General features: G+C 44.1%; 1 protein-coding gene across 7 annotated transcripts in view; it reads right to left on the bottom strand.

Moving 5' to 3' along the window:
• KANK1 (KN motif and ankyrin repeat domains 1) overlaps positions 1-19,196 on the bottom strand; it is a 116,220-nt gene that overhangs the window by 20,972 nt on the left and 76,052 nt on the right. For 4 of the 7 annotated variants that reach the window (XM_048930543.1, XM_048930545.1, XM_048930542.1 and 1 more), the window contains one exon: positions 3,072-5,717. In XM_048930543.1, coding sequence (XP_048786500.1) covers positions 3,072-5,717 — 2,646 coding nt within the window. Of the gene's footprint in view, positions 1-3,071; positions 5,718-6,579; positions 6,703-6,755; positions 6,976-19,196 lie in introns of those variants that run through there. The other 3 variants (XM_048930547.1, XM_048930546.1, XM_048930548.1) reach the window with 3 other exon arrangements.

Raw genomic sequence — 19,196 nt, 5'->3', positions numbered from 1 at the left:
TTGCCTGTGAAAGACATTCACCTACAAGACTTCTTTCTGAAAAGTTCATGTAATCAAAAAAACAAGTCACATTAAGCTTCCAGCTAATGTTTTACAAAATGCATCACATGCAGTCAAATGTAACTTTCAGAAACTTGTAAACAACTCTTTAACAATAAATGGAGAAACAAAGCAGACTTTCTTCTCTTCTAGACCTGTAGTCTGGCTGCACAAAGAACAAAGATCAGCAATCATAGAAGTTTGTAACCCACATCTGTATGATCCAGCTGGACAGACCTGGTGCCAATGCTGGCTAAAATCACCGTGCGGAGTGGAAATTGGTTTGTCTGGGCAGCAGGTTTAATTTCCCTGACGCCACTACGGCTTCTGAAGGACAGCGCCTATGTAAATAGGAGTTGCTTAGTTATGGAAGTGAAGATGTTTATTTTGCAGCAAGAAATGCACAGATTGCTGACAGACCCACTTCCGAGATAATCCCATGCTTCCAGGAAGGGAAGACACAGATGCAGCCCATGTCCCACTTCACCAGGTCCAGCTCTCTATCATCTGCACTGCCAGCACTGCTCACAAACCTTTATGAACTGTGGAATCAGAGGCACCTCTGCCCCTTCTCCACAGGGATGAGAAAAATCCATGCAAATACCAGAATTCGACTGACATGCAAAGTTGTACCTGTAGCCGTAACTTCTTAATTTCAACACAGCAAACAGTCCAGATGCTGCTGCATCAAAACTATATGCCTCAGAGATAGCTTCAGTACTTTTGCCCAACATATACCTGCCTCCAGGCTCTTCCTAAGGAACCTCCTTGAATACAACATCAATTACGGCACTCCTGCTGCTAACTTGAAAACAGCAGCTTCTGCCTCTGTGTTCAGCCTGTTTTTCTAAGAAGCCAAAGTTTGTGAGGCCATGTCACTTTCAACAATTCAAACTTAATTTTTTGTATTTATACAAACTTCAGATACATCAGGCTGTGATACCTAGCCTGGAAAAAGGGGTGCTGATTGAGTTCATACACAAGCTGTCGAAAAAGTCCTATCCCAAACATTAATCAAGTGGAAAGACACTGTAAGAGCTCAGATAGTTATGTACAGTATCAATCTGTGAGCACAAACTTTATTAGTTCCACTGCTGCTTGCAGAAGTAAACATTCAGCAAAAAGCCTTTTACAAAAAAGAAAAAAGTCCTGTAAAGCCACAGAAATAAGCACGAAGGAGATAACTGTAATAAAGAGTATTTTGAAAATTAATAGGAACAGAAGGGAAAACATTTCAGGCTTATGACCTCTTCTTATTCTAACTCTTCATGGGTCTAAACTGTTATAGCCCAAAGCGTGATTTATGCATTACTTCTCACGAGGGACTAAAAATAAAAGAGATTTTACACTCAGCATATGCCACTAAAGATAATAGCATTACATGTTAAAATAAAGTTATTCCAAAGTAACATTGTCAAGAACGTGAAATCTGAATCCAAGCAAGAATATCTTTAGTAAAACATGAGCCATTACTCCACTTGTGTCTAAATACTCTTGGGTCTCCAGACTGTACATTTGATACTGTGCAGTAAAAGGAGGGGTAGGAACTGAGGATTTACAACTACTAGAAATCTGGTTCACTGTTTTTAAGGACATTCTTGGTACTTGGTAGATGCTCATTATTTATAAGAAGCCCAAAATATAACATGAATACCAGCAGGATACCAATATTGCAAATATAGTTATCACATTAAATGTGAATAGACAGGTATCATCCATTTTCTTTACTGCAACATAAATGTTGCTTATTGCTTTCCCATGGGATGCTAAACATTTTACTTCACAAAATTAATGGATGATTCAATTTAGCACATGAACACTGAAAATAAACAGATGTACCAAGCTGCCTTTTAACAAGAACAGGTAACTTTTAAGACAGTAAATAAGCTGGAAGAACTTTACATAGCAGTGTACCAGCCAGTATTATTACGCTGACATTATACAGTAGCTACTAAATTTTTTTTTCCAATTCAGCACCCATCTTACAGATGCATTTGCTCACATTCTTTCTATTTCCTTAACTTCTCACTGTAATGAGACCAAGAAGACCAAGTCATTGCTAATCATTGGTAACCTTGTCCAATAAACTAACACTCACACACATAATAGTCATGTGGCTGGATTCACCAGCATAGCATTCTTTTATAATTTACCATCAGACCATTTCTCCTCCCCCACCTCCCCCCCAAAAACACCAACAAAACCAAACCAAAGCAATCCAGGCAACCAAGCAAAAACCAAACAGAATGCAACATGACCCCAGGAAACAAAGAAATCCCTCAAATTAATTGTATGGATTTTACAGTTAATACATAAAATGGAAGGAATACTTAAACCTCAATTCTGGCTTTTCCTGATTGTCACCAAAACCTCCAGAAGTAATTACAGCTTATGCCTTTCAAACATTAGGCCCTAATTAGGGATTAGGACAAACACTTATTGGAACAGAGAAAATGCAAGATGTGGTTTCTGTGAAGCCACTCTGGAGTTGCCCATTATAAAGCAATTGACATTGTTGGAAAGGGGAAAGCACCCCACAGCTCCCTGGCTGCGAAGAATAAGGAATGGAGGAAATGGGAGATACGCTGCAGACTCTGGAAACAAGTTAGCTTGACACAAATGCTGAATGTGACTTACATGTCTTTTTAAAACTGCATTCCAAATTTAAGGGAAAGACAACATTTCAGACAGACCATAACTCTGACACATTCAATTACGAAATGGAGTCCATGCTTTGGGTGGTGTACCTACAGATACTTCTCTTGTATGTCCTGCACTCTATCACCCAGTCATCTGCCCTTCAGAGCCTTGCTTCTGTGAGATGGGTAACTGCCTCCCGCTCTTGAGATCCACTCCCCAGCACTGGGTTGGGAAGAACAACGAAAAGGTCCACCCCACACCAAATCCACCTTCTGCATTTTATATGAGAGGACTACACACTCGCTTCAACACTACATGGCAAGCTTTTACAGTTGACAGACCCACCGTGCCAGCAAGGAGCAGCACAGTCATATGCCAAACACTCGGCTTACCTGGTGCAGTACTTTTCTCCACGCACTGTTTCTGAAGGTCCAGGCTCCGCAGTTCCTCCGTGCTGGCATATTTCATGACAGAATTGATGGATGTGAGGGTACTGATCAGCTGCGAATTGAGCGATCCAATCTGGGAGTGCGGCTCACCAAAGGCTTCTGCCAATTCACTGTAATTTTCGGCAAGCAGCATCTGCTGCTCCTGTAGCAGCTTCTGCACACGCTCAATATAGTGATCCAAGCCTGTCCTCAGCTCAGCTGGAGGCAGTGGGCTTTCCAGGATGCTGCTCACGGACTCACACACTGGCTCACCCCCAACACCAATGCTCCTGGTACTGGTCGGTACAACCACCAGGGGAGGGGGACCGCAGGCAATGCTTCTCATTTTAAGACCAACTAGATAGTTCTCATTAATGTTTATCTGCCCAACACCGCAGTCTTTGGTTTTTATCACAGAGAGTTTTTCAAAGCCAGGATGACTGGAAAGCAAGGTCCCTACTCCAACTGAACGCGTTTTAGCAGATGCATGTATGTCCTTCACCCGGCCGTCCCCAACTGCCACGGTTCGCATCTCCACACTCACTGTGCTGGTTTGCTGGTCACGGCTGCTTGCAACAGTATTGGTGCCACAGTCCACTGCCACCAGTGCCTCTGTACTGGTGCACCGGCTCACCATCTCCACAGCCGTGCTGGTCTGCTGGGTAGCTGTGGAAGGCACAGCCATGACTGTGGCTTCTGCACTGCACACAGACTCTGTGGCTGTCTGGCGGGAGACGCACTCCTTTGGGGCACAAACAATCACATCCACTGAGCAATCCCCGCAGCCAATCGACCTCGTCTCCCGGATCTCCCGCACTGTCCTACAGAGACTCAGGTCACCCACAGACTCCTCTGTGTTGACACCAGTCTCGCAGACGCTGGTCTCCACACCCACCTTCTTGTCAAGCAGCTCCACGCACCTCCCCGTGCATTGGTCTCGCATCTCTGCCCTCTCCCTCACAAGCCAGCGGCTCATGAGCAGCTCAGGGCCCGCCGCTGCGCTCCGTACCGCTGGGCTGCAGGACGTGCCCACGCTGCTCATTTGCAAATGGCTGCCTACAGACGAATCAGCAACATGCACATGGTCTCCCACCATTTGGTCTCTCATTTGTACCACAGCCTCCACCATTCTGCTGACGACGAAGGGCTGAACCATCACGGCTTTATCTACTTTTTTTCTAGATCCAGCCGCCTGCAGCTCCTGTTTTAATTTGGTCATTTCCCTGTCGTGGGTTGTCTCCTTTAACTGAACCTCCAGCCTGTAAATCTTTTCTTTAAGGGCTTCAATGGTCTGCTGCTGAAGCTCTATTTCTTTCTCAACTTCTGTCGATAAGCCAAGCATGGCCTCCGTCACCCCAACCCCCGACTCTCTCATTTCTTTCTCTGTCCCCACCGCTACTTCTCTATGTTGCCTTGAAGATCTGTTGTAGATAACCACATCATTCATGTTTTCATCAGCACCAACAGCAACAGATCGGCTTTCTTTCGTCAGGCTTTCTCTAAGGTTCGATGGAACCTCATAGTTGCTGTCCTGGATTTTTTTCTCCAGAGCCTGCATTTCAGCAGTCAATTGCCTGAACTCCTCTACCCTCCGAGAGCTCTGCTCCGCACTCTCCATCTCATCCTCACAGTCGATATAAAGTTCTCCTCCTCTTTGCACCTGAGACAGGTGCTCCCACTGCTCCACGTTTCCTGCACTGTACGATCTTTTTCTGAAGCCATACATGTCATTCTGACTGGATTTCCTTTGGCTTTTGAGTTCTGCCATCATGTGCCTCTTTTCCTCCTGTAACACCGAGATTTTGACCTGCAGCACAGGAATGGTCTTTACTTGCTCCTCAAGCTCCTTGAGGCGCTTGAGAGCAATTGCCATTTGTTCCCTGATCTGCTGCAGATGCACCGGGCTCACATTGGTGACAGGTGTGGATATTCCTGAACTCATTGGGCTGTGCCGGATGGAACTGCCCAAGGAGGAGCCAAAGCAGGCTCCGAAGTCTCCATTCCCCTGGTAGCCATTGTGGAGCTGCTGAGGCAAGTGACCGTACCCACTGGACCCGACGAAAGAAGGCAGGGAGCTCGTTGAGCCCATGCCCCCAAAGCTGGAAAGTCGGGGCCTGCGGATGTCTCCTGGCATTACCTGCATCATTCTCTCCTGTTCAAGCCGTCTGCGTGTTTCCATGAGGGTTTTTGTCACATGGAGGTTGTGCCGAGGAAGCTGTGGGGAAGGAGGAGGGAGTTGCTTACTCTCGGGAATGGTTAAATAGGAGGGAGATGCCTCAAGGGAAGCCAATGGTCTCACAGCCACAGATGAGGTTACTTGACTTCTTGTTGCCAAGAAAGACTGCTTGTTCTCATCACTGTTTGAAGAAGACAGAGACTCTGTGGAAGTCCAGTCGCCACAGTGGCCACCAGAGTTCTTGGTACTTGTGGAGGCTGGTACTGCTTTCCTCTTCTTTTGGATGTTTAATTTCTTAATGGTATTCCCCTTCTGTATATCATCCACGTACTTCAGAAAATCCAAGTCTAGCTGGTAGCCATAAGGTGTTTCCACAAAATAGGGGTATTTCCGTTCATTTTCATCTTTTCCATTTATAATAACTTCCTCTTTTTCTGGAAAAAAAGAAACAAAATGAGCACATGGGTAAGAAACTATGCCTCAGTAAACTAGGCAGTGACACAAACATACCAGGATGGGTGCACACAGCGCTGGAGGCAGAAACACAGCCACAGCTCAGAGCAAAACAGCATCTTGCTGATTTAATGTCAGCACTACATCTCATTTAACTTCCTAAAAGCTAATGAATAGTTCTTCAAATGCTGCAAAGTGCACAAAAGTATATATACATACATATGTACACACTGATAACTTCTGCTACCGGAGCTGTACAGAAATGGTACAGCAAGCAAATGAAAGCAATCCTTTCCCGAGTCCCTCCAGCCTTCCTGTGGAATACCACCTTCACACACAATATGCCATCAGATGAAGATCCGAGGAGCATGCTGCATTGCACGACTCATCTGGAGACCAACTTGTCCAGAGGGTAAATTCACAGGCTGCGGGAACAGGAACTCTAACCCTCTCTGGTGCCATTAGATGTCAGACAGATCTGCAGTTGTTCTACTGCCTAGAGAATCACAGCTGCAGGAGCAGCAATGTCAGTTCATTCTTGCTGGCTAACTCTACCAGTGCTCTCAGTCAGCACCGAGTCCCCATGCAGGGACCCCCAGTCCCTCAGCCATGAGAGAAAGCAATGGTCCCACAGCCACAAGTACCTGCAGCCCAAATACAGGACTCGCTCCGTCCCCACAGCCCTCTAAACGCAGCTGTACCACGTCTGCTGTGCTTCTGCAGGCTGAGTATTTATGCACAGTGCTGCTAAACAGCCTGCCGCTCCTGTCCCACTTGAGAAAAACAACTGCTGCAAGTTATGAGAGGCAGCGGAGGAATAACTTAAGCCAGCTTTCCGGTTACCTGAATTAGCCACATGCCTCTGCCCCCACGCTGTAAGTTTCCAGCCACGTATCGCTAGGCCTCCGGTACAGCTCCGTGCTGTCCCAGCTGCGTGTGCCACAAACCAGCTCCCCAGAGCCTCCCACTCGCTCCTTTCTCACCCCATGCGGAAAAAAAGCTCCCACTCCGGCGCAAACCTGGCCTAGCAGGGCAAGGCGATTTCATAGGCTGTGCTCTCACCGCTGGAAAGCAGCTCTTCCCCACGCACTCCGCACCGCCGTGCGCCCGCGGCCGGGGAACAGAACAGGGCTGCAAGGCGCAGCGCCGCCGCTCCGCCCCGCGCCCCAGACCCCGCTCCTGCCCCGCCAGCAGCCTCCGCCGACGGGTTTGTTCCTAACGAGGCTGCGTTCGGAGCGCAGCGTCCTCTTAAAGGAATATAAGCCTCGGGGGAGGGGGGGGGGGGAACCTGCTTGCTGCAACTACAGGAAGTGACTTAATGTTGCACTGAAAGGGTTCAGGAGGGGGGAAAAAAAGGCTCCTGTTTTTCCAGTTTCCTTGGCATGCTTAAGGAAGGCTGCTCCGTCTGCAGACAGCATAACTGCTTTCATGACAATCTCTAACGCTTCTGGCTGCTGCAGGACGCCCCGAAGCAGGATGCTGTGTGGGGACGCTGCTTTCCCCGGCACCAGGTGAGCGTGGGACGCCAACCAGGGCAGGCAGAGAGCACACTGCTGTCCCGTTCCTGTAAGCACTGCCTGTGTAGCCACTGCTTGAAGGACACAAACAACCCTCCCTGTCCAGACCACATGTTCCTGCTGGAAGACCAGAGTCTCGGTATGCCGAGTGGTATTTAGTTATAGATGCACCGAAAATAGCCAACTGAATGCCAGACTGGAAGCAAAAATACACGTATATACACATACTCCAAGCACAGAAGCACACAGCCCCTTCCAGCAGGTCTGCCTCAAGGGTAAGCAGAGGAAGGATCTCCACTGAACACCAGCAGGAGGGAATGAGACAGAGCAGCTCCCCATGTTACCACTTTTCCTTCCTAAATTCAGTATTCTGTCCCCAGATTCTCCTCCTGGCTCTGTCCTTTGCAGTGTCACCTTTCCATGGCTCCCTGCCCTAGGCTAGTCACCCTTCTCCCTCCAGCCCTAAGGTTTGCATCCACTCTCACACCAGCTTCTGCGGCCTGTAGTTTCCCAGTCTTTCTCTGTTTTCTTCCCACACTTGGAATTTCTCATCCATTTTCTCAACTTGCATCCACTTGCCTGTTCCATAAATTCTAACCCCAAATACATTTATACCTTCATCCCTCATCCTGGCCTTGGATAACTATGAGTCCCTTCACCCAGTCCCTGCAAATTCAAACTCCATTGCACCAACTTTCCTGTTCTCCCTTTCTTCCCAGACCCTTTCCTCTGCTTGTGTGGTTGCTTGCCTTCCTATGCAGTGACATCCCTGGTTTCTCCCATCACTGCACCGCTGAAGTCAAGCAACCCCTGACCCAAAGTTGTCCTTGGGCTCAAAGCATAAGTGTAGGATAAGGAAAGAAGAAACAGGTTTGTTAGCAAGTGCCAGGACTTAAAAATTAATGCATCTACAGAAAAAAAAAATAAATTCAAAAACTCTCTAGAAAGACATGCAAATTGCAAGTTAAGTCATAAGCACCAAACTGGAATCACAAATAATTTTTTCTCCTTCATGAAACAGTATTGAGATCACTCAGCAGAAAAACATCAATAACAAATAACTAAAAGAACACATCATTAAACATCTCCACAACACCTACAGCAGGTAAGTAGCTTCACAATGAAATAAATCACAGAATTGTTTGAGTTGGAAGGGCCCTTTTAAGGGTACCTAGTCCAGCTCCCCTGCAATGGACACCCACAGCTAGACCAGGTTCCTCAGAGCCCCGTCTAGCCCGACCTTGAGCGTCTCCAGGGATGGGGCATTCACAACCTCTCTGCCTCACTACTCTTCTTGTAAAAAACTTCCTCCTTACATCCAACTTAAATCTCCTTTTTCAATTTGAAATCATTTCCCCTTGTCTTATCACAAGAGACCGCACTAAAGAATCCATTCATTTCCTTCTTACAGCTCCCCTTTAGATAATGAAAGGCCGCTACCAAGTTTCTCTGGAGCCTTCTGTTCTCCAGGATGAACAGCCCCTATCCTTGTAGGAGAGGTGTTCAATCTCTTGGATCATTTTTGCAGCCCTCATTTGGACGTGGTCCAACAGGTCCATGTCCCTCCTGTACTGCGGACTCCACATCTGGATGCAGTACTCCAGGTGAGGCCTCATCAGTGCAGAGGAGAGGGGCAGGATCACCTCCCTCGTCCTGATGGCCACACTTCTTCTGATGCAGCCTGCGGTACAGTTGGCTTTCTTGGCTGCATGGGCACATTGCTGGCTCATGTCCCATCCAGGAGAACCAAATTCACATGGTCCTCAGCTTAGCCTGTCAGTGTGAACTGTGCATCGCTGCCACTCCAATAAGCTCAAGGCTGCATGTGGAGCTGACTTTGCATGTGACTTCTCCTTAAAACAACACAGTGAACACTCCATGAACACAATCCCAGCATTATAAGTGGATCTTTGGAGACATTCATTGATATGTTAAGACAAATGAGGATCAAGAATGCAATCTAAAAACAACAACACACTGTGATGTGGCACACAGGAGCTGCGCCAAGCCTTTGTGCATTTTGCTGTTTCAGAGAAAGGGCCAGAATGGGTGTGCCTGCTAAGCCTATAACAAAGCAAAATAGATGGCTGTTTTCAGGCAATAAAAAATGGTTTTGTTGGTTCCAAAGGAAAAATGTTCTCACAAAAAGGAAATGGTTGAACACCTGATAAGAGTACAGACCTTGTTCCTTTCAGCCACTGGATGAAACATGGATGCCTTCATTGTGTAGCCTTGAAAGATGAGTACCAAGTGCTGCACAAGCAGTACCTCAGAGGAGTCTCAGTGTAAGCTGTATCTATGTGTGAATGAATGGCAAATTTTCATGCAGAGAGAGTTCAAGTGAGCAAGGTTCCTACTCTATTCACTCCAACACACATAAGTATGGCAGCAATGCCACAACAGGACAAATTCTCTTCTCAGGCTTCCTGTCTCATCCTTGGCCAGCTGATCACAGGCACTAATGAAATGACTTCCCCAGTCTCTACAGTACATCAGGCTAATTTTAATCACATTATTGTGTTTGGCTGTAAAAGGATGTGAAGACACACACACACACTGTGAAAATGTTGTATACATTTTCTTCTGACGTGTTTTCAAATGCAGTAAGACACAGAGACATTATGCTTTCAGGTGAGTACTGTGAAAGATACTCTGTGCACCACAGAACCCTTGCTGTGTTACTGTCATTATTAGTGCATTTCTTCTAAAGTATGCAAAACTTCCACAATAATCATGGACAAGACACAAGCAACATTTAAAAAATGCACTTCTGTTCTCATCTCCTGCACTGCTAGGACTGGCTCTGTCCAAACATTCCAGTCTTGCCATCTTCCATAAAATTACATCCTATCCAGTGCACTACACAAGAACATCAGTATATTCAAATATTGAGTCAGCTCTACCCAAGTCCATGCTAATCATGCCTGCTCCCAGACCAGGAGAACTGGAAAAGAACAGGACATTCAGTTATGTGCTTTAAAGATTTTTAGGCAGAGAAAAGAGCAGAGAAAATATGAGCAGACCGGAGCTTTGGTTCTATAAGACAGGAAAGCTGTATTGTAAAGCCATGTTGGAGGGTCCGGAAAGGGCAAAGAGAAGCAAATGAAAAAGTATGAAGCAAAAAGGCTGAGGCTAAGGCTAATACAGACTTCACATCTGAGGCTTTTTCTCCCCATCTGGTTATGATATCTGCTCTAAGGCATTTTTATCTTGGATCTGATTTCTATTAAAGAAGTCTCCTCCACTGAAAAAGCATTATGAGTAACAGAGTCTCCTCTCAGAGTTATGGCATAAGACAATTAATAAGGAATGCTGCAGAGAGGAAAGGCAGAAGCAATAGCTGGTGTAAATGAAATAGATTCCATGTCTTTCTGTTGCTGAGCTTCAGTACTGAAAATATTTTGGAGAAGAAGAAGAGGAGATGAATGGAAGTTCTGACCTTTTTGATTCTTTACTGCAACAGAAAATAAACTGTTTTGCCCTTCTCCTCTCTCCCCTCATACTACTTTGTTCTTTTTTTTTTTCCTCTGATCTTCAGCAAATGGAGTCTCAGTCTTCTGAAAATAACCAACACATGTGAAGCTCAGTATGTTTAAAAAGAAAAATCAAGAATTAGCCAGCGTTCTTTTCAATAAATCAGGTTTCTTTTAGCTAGAAATGCACAGATTTGTAGCTTCTCAAAGAATTTCAAAGTAAAAGGAGGAGCAGAAGGATTCTAAAATATCAGATTTTTAGACTGTTTTTGGTTTGTGGGTCACTAACATGTGAACATAAACAGCAGCAGTGTTTAAGAATGGCTCAGATCACTGCCATGTTTGCACTGTGAATGCAAAGACTTCTGGGCTACAAAGTCACAGTCACCACAGGTCAGAGCAGAAGGCAACTGAGAAATCTGCTGTCTTAATAGTTTTTCTAAAAGAACAGGGACCATTATAATAACAAAGGAATAAGCTCAAATCATAGCCACAATGCAAAAGCATTCATGTCTTCCCATTGACTTGCCTGGGCTTTGGATAAACTTTGGATAAAGTCTCTCTCAGGCAGTTAAATTACTCTGAAGATGAAAAATCCTAGTTGCTTAGAGTTACAGTAAGGTTATCGTTATAATAAAAACATAATAAAATTTTTGATTGCTTAGCATGATAGCAATGAGCCAGACTTCATCTTTGTACAGGAAATCAGATGGATGCAGTAGCCTGACTGTCCCACTGCCACAGGCTCCTCAAGGTTCATCTCCTAAACCACAGTCTCACAGATTTTCTTACTTTTCTCCTATTGCTAACTACTCACAGACTGTTCATGGCTATGAAAAACAGAGCGTTTTGGCATAACATTAAAAAGCACTCAGTGCTCACCAGCTTGCTCTGCAAAGGCCTCTTGGTCGTAGGACAGCCTTTCAAGGTCACTTTTTTTTTTCTCCTTAATATATGGTTATAGGTTTTCTTTCCCATAATAAAAAAGTTATCTACTGAGTTTGAAGGGAAACAGTACATAACCACAACCAACAATTATTTCTGCAAATCCTCAATAGAAAAGACCTTTCAAAAAACATTCCTCCCCACGCTCTCCAGTATTTTTAATGTCCAAACATTTTACTTCAAGAATTTTTGAACTGGAAATTTGCATCTCAAACAGCTCAATTAAAATAAAAACACATTATATATTAATTAACCATGAATAAAAGGTTGACCTTGTTTGTGGGAAACCGGTTTCTGAAAAAGAATTACTGTAAGATGCCCCTTATCAGAATTCACAAAATCTTTATTTGCTTGACAACTCCCTTACTTGAGGTCTAAAATATAAAGACTCCTTTTCAACTGCTGCCACTTTCTGGGAATAGTTCTGGTTCTGGATGCTCTGCGGTGGGACAGCTTGTGCATTTACCACCTCAGGGCTGCTCACCATGAAAACTCAGAACTAACAGTCTGGTCTGTTTTGCTCCCATCCCAGTTTCTGACTCACAGATCCCAGGGGAAATCATACTAAGGCTGGCAAGGGATAAAGCTGCTAGCTTATTCCAGCCTGCCCCACCGCTGGTAAGGAAAAGCTTGAGCAGAAACCATTTTGGAGGCTGCTCAGGAGGGCTGCCATAAAAACAGAAGGTAAAGTGCACAGATCACTCTGTGGCTGCAGTAAGGGCGAAGATGTGAGCCAACAGCTGTGCTTTCCTTCTTGGCTTCAAACTGGAGGCATATCTCAGTCCCCTCTTCTACTGGGTTTTGAAAACCAGCTATTAATAAGGAAAGTTCAAAGCAGATGAATTTATGCTTGCCATGCACCTGGCTTTATGTACGCTTATTTCTGCAACTTACACTATTTGTCTGTTTAAGAATTACTTCATTCCCTGAAGCATTTCTTTTATTCTCTATGCACACAGCTACACATCTGTGACAAATCACGGAATCACAGGTTTCTGAATGAGAAGTGTTCAATTTAAAGATGCTTCCCAAATCAGATTAACTTAGCAAAATTACATAAGTGATGGCAAGCAGTAAATACCAAACAATAGCCTAGGAGACAGCTTCGCAATGTGCTCTGCCCACCACAGTGGGTGACACCAGGTGTCAGCCCAGCATAGCTCTCCTTGCTGATAGCACATTCCAACAGATCCGGGCCAACTGGCTGAGCTGGTGATGCTGCTAAACACGAGGTATGGCAGCTTACTGCCCTCTGTTGCAGAAGAGAGACCTTTATGTCCTCTGATACTGCGGCACGTCTTTTCACGTCACTGTCACTAGTAAAATCACTGTGGAAAAAAAGGATGACAGAGACCAAGGCATTCATACACACTGTATGTGTGCTTCACAAAATTATCGTGGAGCATTTGCAAAGCAAAAGAGAGCGAATCTTCAGATTCTTCTCTTACTTCTCCTCTCATCCAAACCACCTCCACAGCCCCCACAGGAGTCATGGATGCAAGCCAAGCTTGTCCCTGAAAATGTCTCAGCATAACAGTGTCTCAGCCTCAGGTTCAAGTGAAGAAGGTTGCATGTGGTTTTTGGCCTGTGAGAACTCACTTGCCAATTTAGATTTATTAATACAATTACCTTTCTATGTCTGTAAATTTCTGAAGAGATGAGAAGCAGAGAAGAGATGCGTAGTTCTTGTAACAGGAGTAACCATCCTTAAAGAATATATTCCTCAGGTATAAACCTCCCACAGCATATTAAAACTGATTTACTGTTTCAGTTTGGTCTTGTAGTGCAAAAGGTAGGGGGAAAAAATGGAAGCACTGTCTTCTGCAATAATAATTTTATAAACATTCGTATTTATGAGTCCTGGAAGGACTTTATTTTGTCACATGCTTATTTTCCATAAGGAAAATGCTTTATGCTGCATTATCAGTATGATATTTCAAATACCAGGACTTGTTCCCTCCTATCCCCTTTGATATTAATCTCATACTGATTAATTGTGTGAAATACGACATGTGTTGCCTTCCAAACTTCAAAAGTCTGTCTGATCTGTGTTTTCCAGAGACACTAACAGTTTTTTCTCTGCACTTGAAATAGTCCAGACTGATAAACTAGCTTTGTTCAAAAAGTTAAAAAAGCAGTAACAAGAGAAAATAAGGAAAATGTCAGTTTAGAATTAATTCTTATGTGCATTTTAAATAGCTAAAAGCAGTGGCTTACAGTTGAGAGCCTATGAACAACAGTGAAATTGAGCAACTTGAAGGGTAACAGTGACCATTCTTCTACCAGAAAGGTGGCTTTGTGTAAGCAGACATAAGACTCCATTCGCTTAGATGTACAGAATGCATATCCCCAACTAGAAAATTGGCATTTGTTGAGGAAAAGAAACTCCTCAGTACATATTGACAAAAACAAAGGGTTGCCAGAGGTGCAGCAAAGTATAGATGCACAGTCCCTTCAGGTGACAGCCTAGAAGCATCCATCTGGGAGAGAACCGAGAAAACAAGCACTTTTAGAAAAGAATAAGCATCCAACACGGAAGACATCCATTACTCAACATAGGAAAACAGTAACCAGGGCAGATTTTCAGCTGTGTTACCCAAATATGCACTCTCCCACCCTTTTCACAGATTTACACAGTGCCAGCAGTCCGGCTCTCGCATCTCACCTCTCCTGCTCTATGCTAGGGTCTCCTTTACTGATCTGCTGAGAAGCAATTGTTGAATGCTGCAGTGTTTAGTTTTTCAGGAAATTAAGTCTGAAACACACTTTCCTTTGCCTTAAAGGGAATGCATACTCCTGACACATCAGCAGGCAAGGAGCCCAGAGGTTGCTACAGAGAATTTATTTATACTCATTTGGAATTTCCTGACAAAACCCTAGCCCGCCTGCCAGTGCAACTTAGCACCAGTTTTCCTTCACGTCATTTCAGATGGCGTTTGGTGCCTCAGGCTGCTCCCAAAGGGTTAAATGCATGAAATGGACAGATGCACAAACAGGGCCGTACCAAACTGTATACTAAAATAAAATACTGTTCTCTGATGGAAGATATTTAATCCCCAAGGGGAAATTATAAGTTCAGGTGACTTTTCTCCTAACCACTCTCCCTCCCCAAGCCCTTTGCCCCTAGCCCTCCTTGTCTCTCACACCCACATGAGCACAGGGAGCACAGAAAGGTGCATTGATATAATTTGGGTAGAACTCAACTAGTTACTCTGTTGTAACTAGTGCTGCCTGCAAGTCTGTCTGTGTCACATTCAATACCTTCTTGTTTACTCTTCTCAAATGCAACTTACAATTTGAGGGATAAAAAGTCAATAATGTAAAGTTACATTTTTTCTTCTCTGAAACATTCAAAATACTAGTACAAGCATGTACAAAATGATGCATTTGAATTTTCTGTATGTAATGTTCTCTTCCACAGAACAAAATGAATAACTTAAGGAAAGGTGACTGGAATTCCAGATGTAAAAAAAAAAAGAGAAAGAAAGAAAGAAAAAGAACCAAACCAAACCAAAACGCTTCTCAGCATCAACATCATAAAGTGACTCTTGAAGGCTGAAACTCTCTTCACCTCTTCTTACAGTAATGGTTACTGCTGTACAACAAGGATTCCAAAAGCAAATGAGCATTGGGAGAGCTAAATTTGACAACAATAACAGTCCTAAGACTTCATAGGACTAAAGGAAAATAATTACTACATTCAGATTCCCAAGAACAATTAAATAATTGTTAAATAATTAAATAAAAGAAATAAAATAATATCATAGATTGTTGAAATAATTTCCAATATCACTGCATGCTGAAAGAGCTTTGTTGAAGAGAGAAGTGGGATCTTGCACTGAAGTGACAGGAGAGATCCAAGTCTTCCAACAGCCCCTTCAGCTAAAATGGCACAGACCTCCAATAAAATGTTTCCCAACATGTCTTGTAGCTTCCGTGGCATTTAATAGGAAGCAAAATAATATTTAATACTGCAAGGCATTAGCCTCTGCTTAGATTGGAAGGGACTGCAACATTCCAGTTACAATCCCCAGCCATGGGCAGGGCTGTCCCCCACCAGCCCAGGCTGCCCAGGGCTTATCCAAGCCCACCTTGAGCACCTCCAGGGATGGGGCACCACAGCTTTCTGGGCAACATGTTCCAGTTCCTCATCACGTTCAGAGTAAATGACTTCCTCCAAATATCTAATTTAAATCTCCCCTCTTTTCGTTTAAAACTATTCCCCCTGGTCCTATCATTACACTCTCTGAAAGAGTCCTTCTCCACCTTCTCTGTAGCACTTCGAAGGCCACACTGGGGTCTTCCTGGAGCTTTCTCTTCAGACTGAACAAGCCCAGCTCTCTCAGCCTGCCTTCACAAGAAAGGTGCTGCTGCCCTCTGATCATCTCCATGGCACTCTCTGGACCTTGCTCCAACAGCTCCATGTTCTTATGCTGCAGGAGAAGACTCCTCTTATGCTGAGGAGAAGCCATGCAGAGCAGACCTCATGCAGGTCTGATGAGCAAGCATCTTCACAATGGGAGGAGGAGAACATGACAATACCAATCTAGTGTTTTCTACTGTGAAAGATATGTGACGCCCAGGATAAAAAGAACAGAATAGAAGGCATAGCCAGTGTGTCCTTTTTTCAAGAATCAGGGGTTTTGCTCAAACGAGGCAGAAGGCAAAAAGACGCTCTAACGTGTTATGATTTCATTTTTTCTAAAAACAAAACAGAAATCCTGCTTAGGGAAGAACAAATTTTAGCACCTGCCTCCATGTACTCATCCACTTCTTGTTACTCTGTGACATCTTGACATCTTGACATCTGCATGAGCCCTGTATCAAGTCATGCACAGCCAGAGCACTCTCCTCAAAGCTCAGGCTGAGAAACACCTATCAAAATGCAAGCAATAACCCAAACTTTATATCTGCACTTCAACCCTTGTCCAGCAAGTCAAAATGGAAGCACACATCTGGGGTCAGCCCTGGTAAAGCCTAAAGGCAAATGTATTTATTTTCCTGGCCTTCAAGACCATTATGGTGCCAAATAAACTCACTCAGCTACTGTTTACAGTGGAAACAAAACTGAGGTCAGAGTGCAGCTCCCCAGTGACCAAAAAGACCTGACATGGTCTGTAACAGAACAAATGTAAGATCTGGTGCACAGGCAGGCATTCAGACAGTAGAAGTTCTTATCTAAAAACAAAGTTATTTAATACCTCTTTGGGGGGGGGGGGGGGGAGGGGGGGGGGGAGAAAGGCAGGGAGGGCAGAATGGATCTGAGAGAGATTAAGGCCTCGGAAGGGACAGAGTCCTTTACACACTTGCCACCAAGAGACCATTTCTTCAGCACTGAAGTAGCTGTGTGGAAGGAAGGAAGTAATCTGACCCAACACAGTGATGAATGTGAGGCAGGGGAGTGTATGCAGAGCTTAGCCTGGCCCCATATTGCCAGGTTTATGTTCATACCCCAAAAATACATATGTCTTAGGGCTATTTTTGCTGTGTGTGTGTGTGTGTTTAGTTTTCTTTTTTCAGCAGCTGGTTTCCACTGAACAGCTCAAAATCAATTGGCTATAGGCAGAGTTCAGACCCAAGACTGATCTGTCCTACCTACCTAGCAGGTATCGTTGGAAAGGCATAAGAATATAGCAGACATATAACAACATTTTTTGTCTGTTTCCAGAAATCTGCAACTTGGAGATTTCCTGAGTTGGCCAGGGGGAGTGCTGGCTATACAGGATGGGTCAGTGTCAAATGTGCTTTTTCAGGATAGCTGGGAGGTATTCGGTAACTACACCAACAGTGTTAGTCTGCAGCTGATGCACTAGTACTGTAAGGAGACCTACTGGTCACATGGATGGAGATAAAGCTGTAGGTTAATCTGACCCAATTGCTACTTATTACTCAAAACTTCTAAGACTTTTCAAGCTACAGGTAGATCCCTCGCTACTAGTTAACATCTACTCAGAGAGAGGATGCAACTGAAAAGTTTGCCTTATATAATTATTAACTGTCCAGCTGGTTTAATTTCACACAGCGTCAGCAATTCGATTTTTCACAGGTCCTACATCACATCCAGTGACCTCTACTCATGTCCTAATACGACTGTTTGGAAAAGCTTACAATAAAGTAATCCTGTTGTAGCAACGAGTAAGCCATTCAGGTCTTTGGACCACTTTAAATACTTTTTTTTCTTTTTTGCACAGATGTAATCAGACATAGTTGATCTTATTCAGGTACTGGGACTAAGCAAGCTAGCAACTCATCATGCAGCTCCCACCTGGGCTTTCTACACATCAGATTAACTTTCTTATTTTGCAGAAATGAAGGTGGAAGACACAATGAACATGAACACAAGAGAAAATGCATGTAAAGAAATAAGTACATTTTCAAATATGCATGTGCGTACAGACTTCTTGGGCCTTGGACACACAAATATGTAAACTGAACTACCGTCTGTTGAGAACTCAGATGTCTAGCTGCTGTCTCCAGGTGCACTGTGAAACCAGCAGACTGTCATTTGGGATCAGGTGGCCAATCCTGACAGTGTGGGAGGTGACTAGATCCTTCAGGGTCACCCCCACTTCCTCAGCTAGCAAAGGCAGAAGGTGGAGAAAGGAACTGACAGCCTTGCCAGGGAAACTATCCAGGCTTTGTTTTAAAACATCTCTTTGCTTTCCTCTTGGAGCAATACTCTGCAGTCAAACATCATGGATTTATAGTAACTGCTATTCCAGACACACTACACTTCTACCCTCAAAAACATTACGATTATGCAAAAGGTTGAGGCAAGGAAAACAGCCACACAACCCAGGGAAAAGGCACGTGCTACCCACGAATCAGGACCCATGGGCAAGACTTACGTGTCCCTTATTAATGTATTATGTAAATGATACAATCTCCCATACTTCTGGGAGCTAGCACTGAGATCTCCATCATACCTGGTGTTTTTTGCTACAAGGGTATGGGCTGAGGTTGCTGTGGCCAAGCCATCCACATAGCTGCCAGAATCATGGCATCCTTATAACTCCTTTGCAAAGTGACAGCAACTTTCTTCAAGAACTGTCAACCATGCACAGCAGTCAGGCCAAGTTGAGAGTGGAGGCTGAATATTAAAGGCAGACCATGCCTGTGAAGCTGATGGAGGTCAGGGAGCAAAAAGGAAAATGGCACCTGTCTGAGAGCAGAGGAATAGAAAAGAACTGTAGCTGACAATAGCAAGACAACAGTGGAAGTGTAAAGGGCAACACAGTGAATGCATAGACTCATAAGCACATTAATGTAATGGAAAGCTTATAAAGTAACATTTGTGTCCATGAAGAAAAACAAAGAAATACAGGAGAGAATAATGCTAAATTGTGCTTTTTTCCAATCTTAAACTTCAGGTATAGAAAAACAAACCTAGCTAAATTTAAAAATCACAATTCTGGAGGGAGAAAGGAAGAAAAGGCTTAGCCAAGGACTGCTTGAAGTTAAAAAACACGGCCGATCCTCATAATCCCTTAAAACATGATCTTGTCTTGGTGTTTTTATCACATAC

The sequence above is a fragment of the Lagopus muta genome, chromosome Z (assembly GCF_023343835.1).
Source record: "Lagopus muta isolate bLagMut1 chromosome Z, bLagMut1 primary, whole genome shotgun sequence".
NCBI lineage: Eukaryota > Metazoa > Chordata > Aves > Galliformes > Phasianidae > Lagopus > Lagopus muta.
Note: the sequence above shows the minus strand (reverse complement) of the source record. Positions and strands in the feature narration are given on the sequence as shown.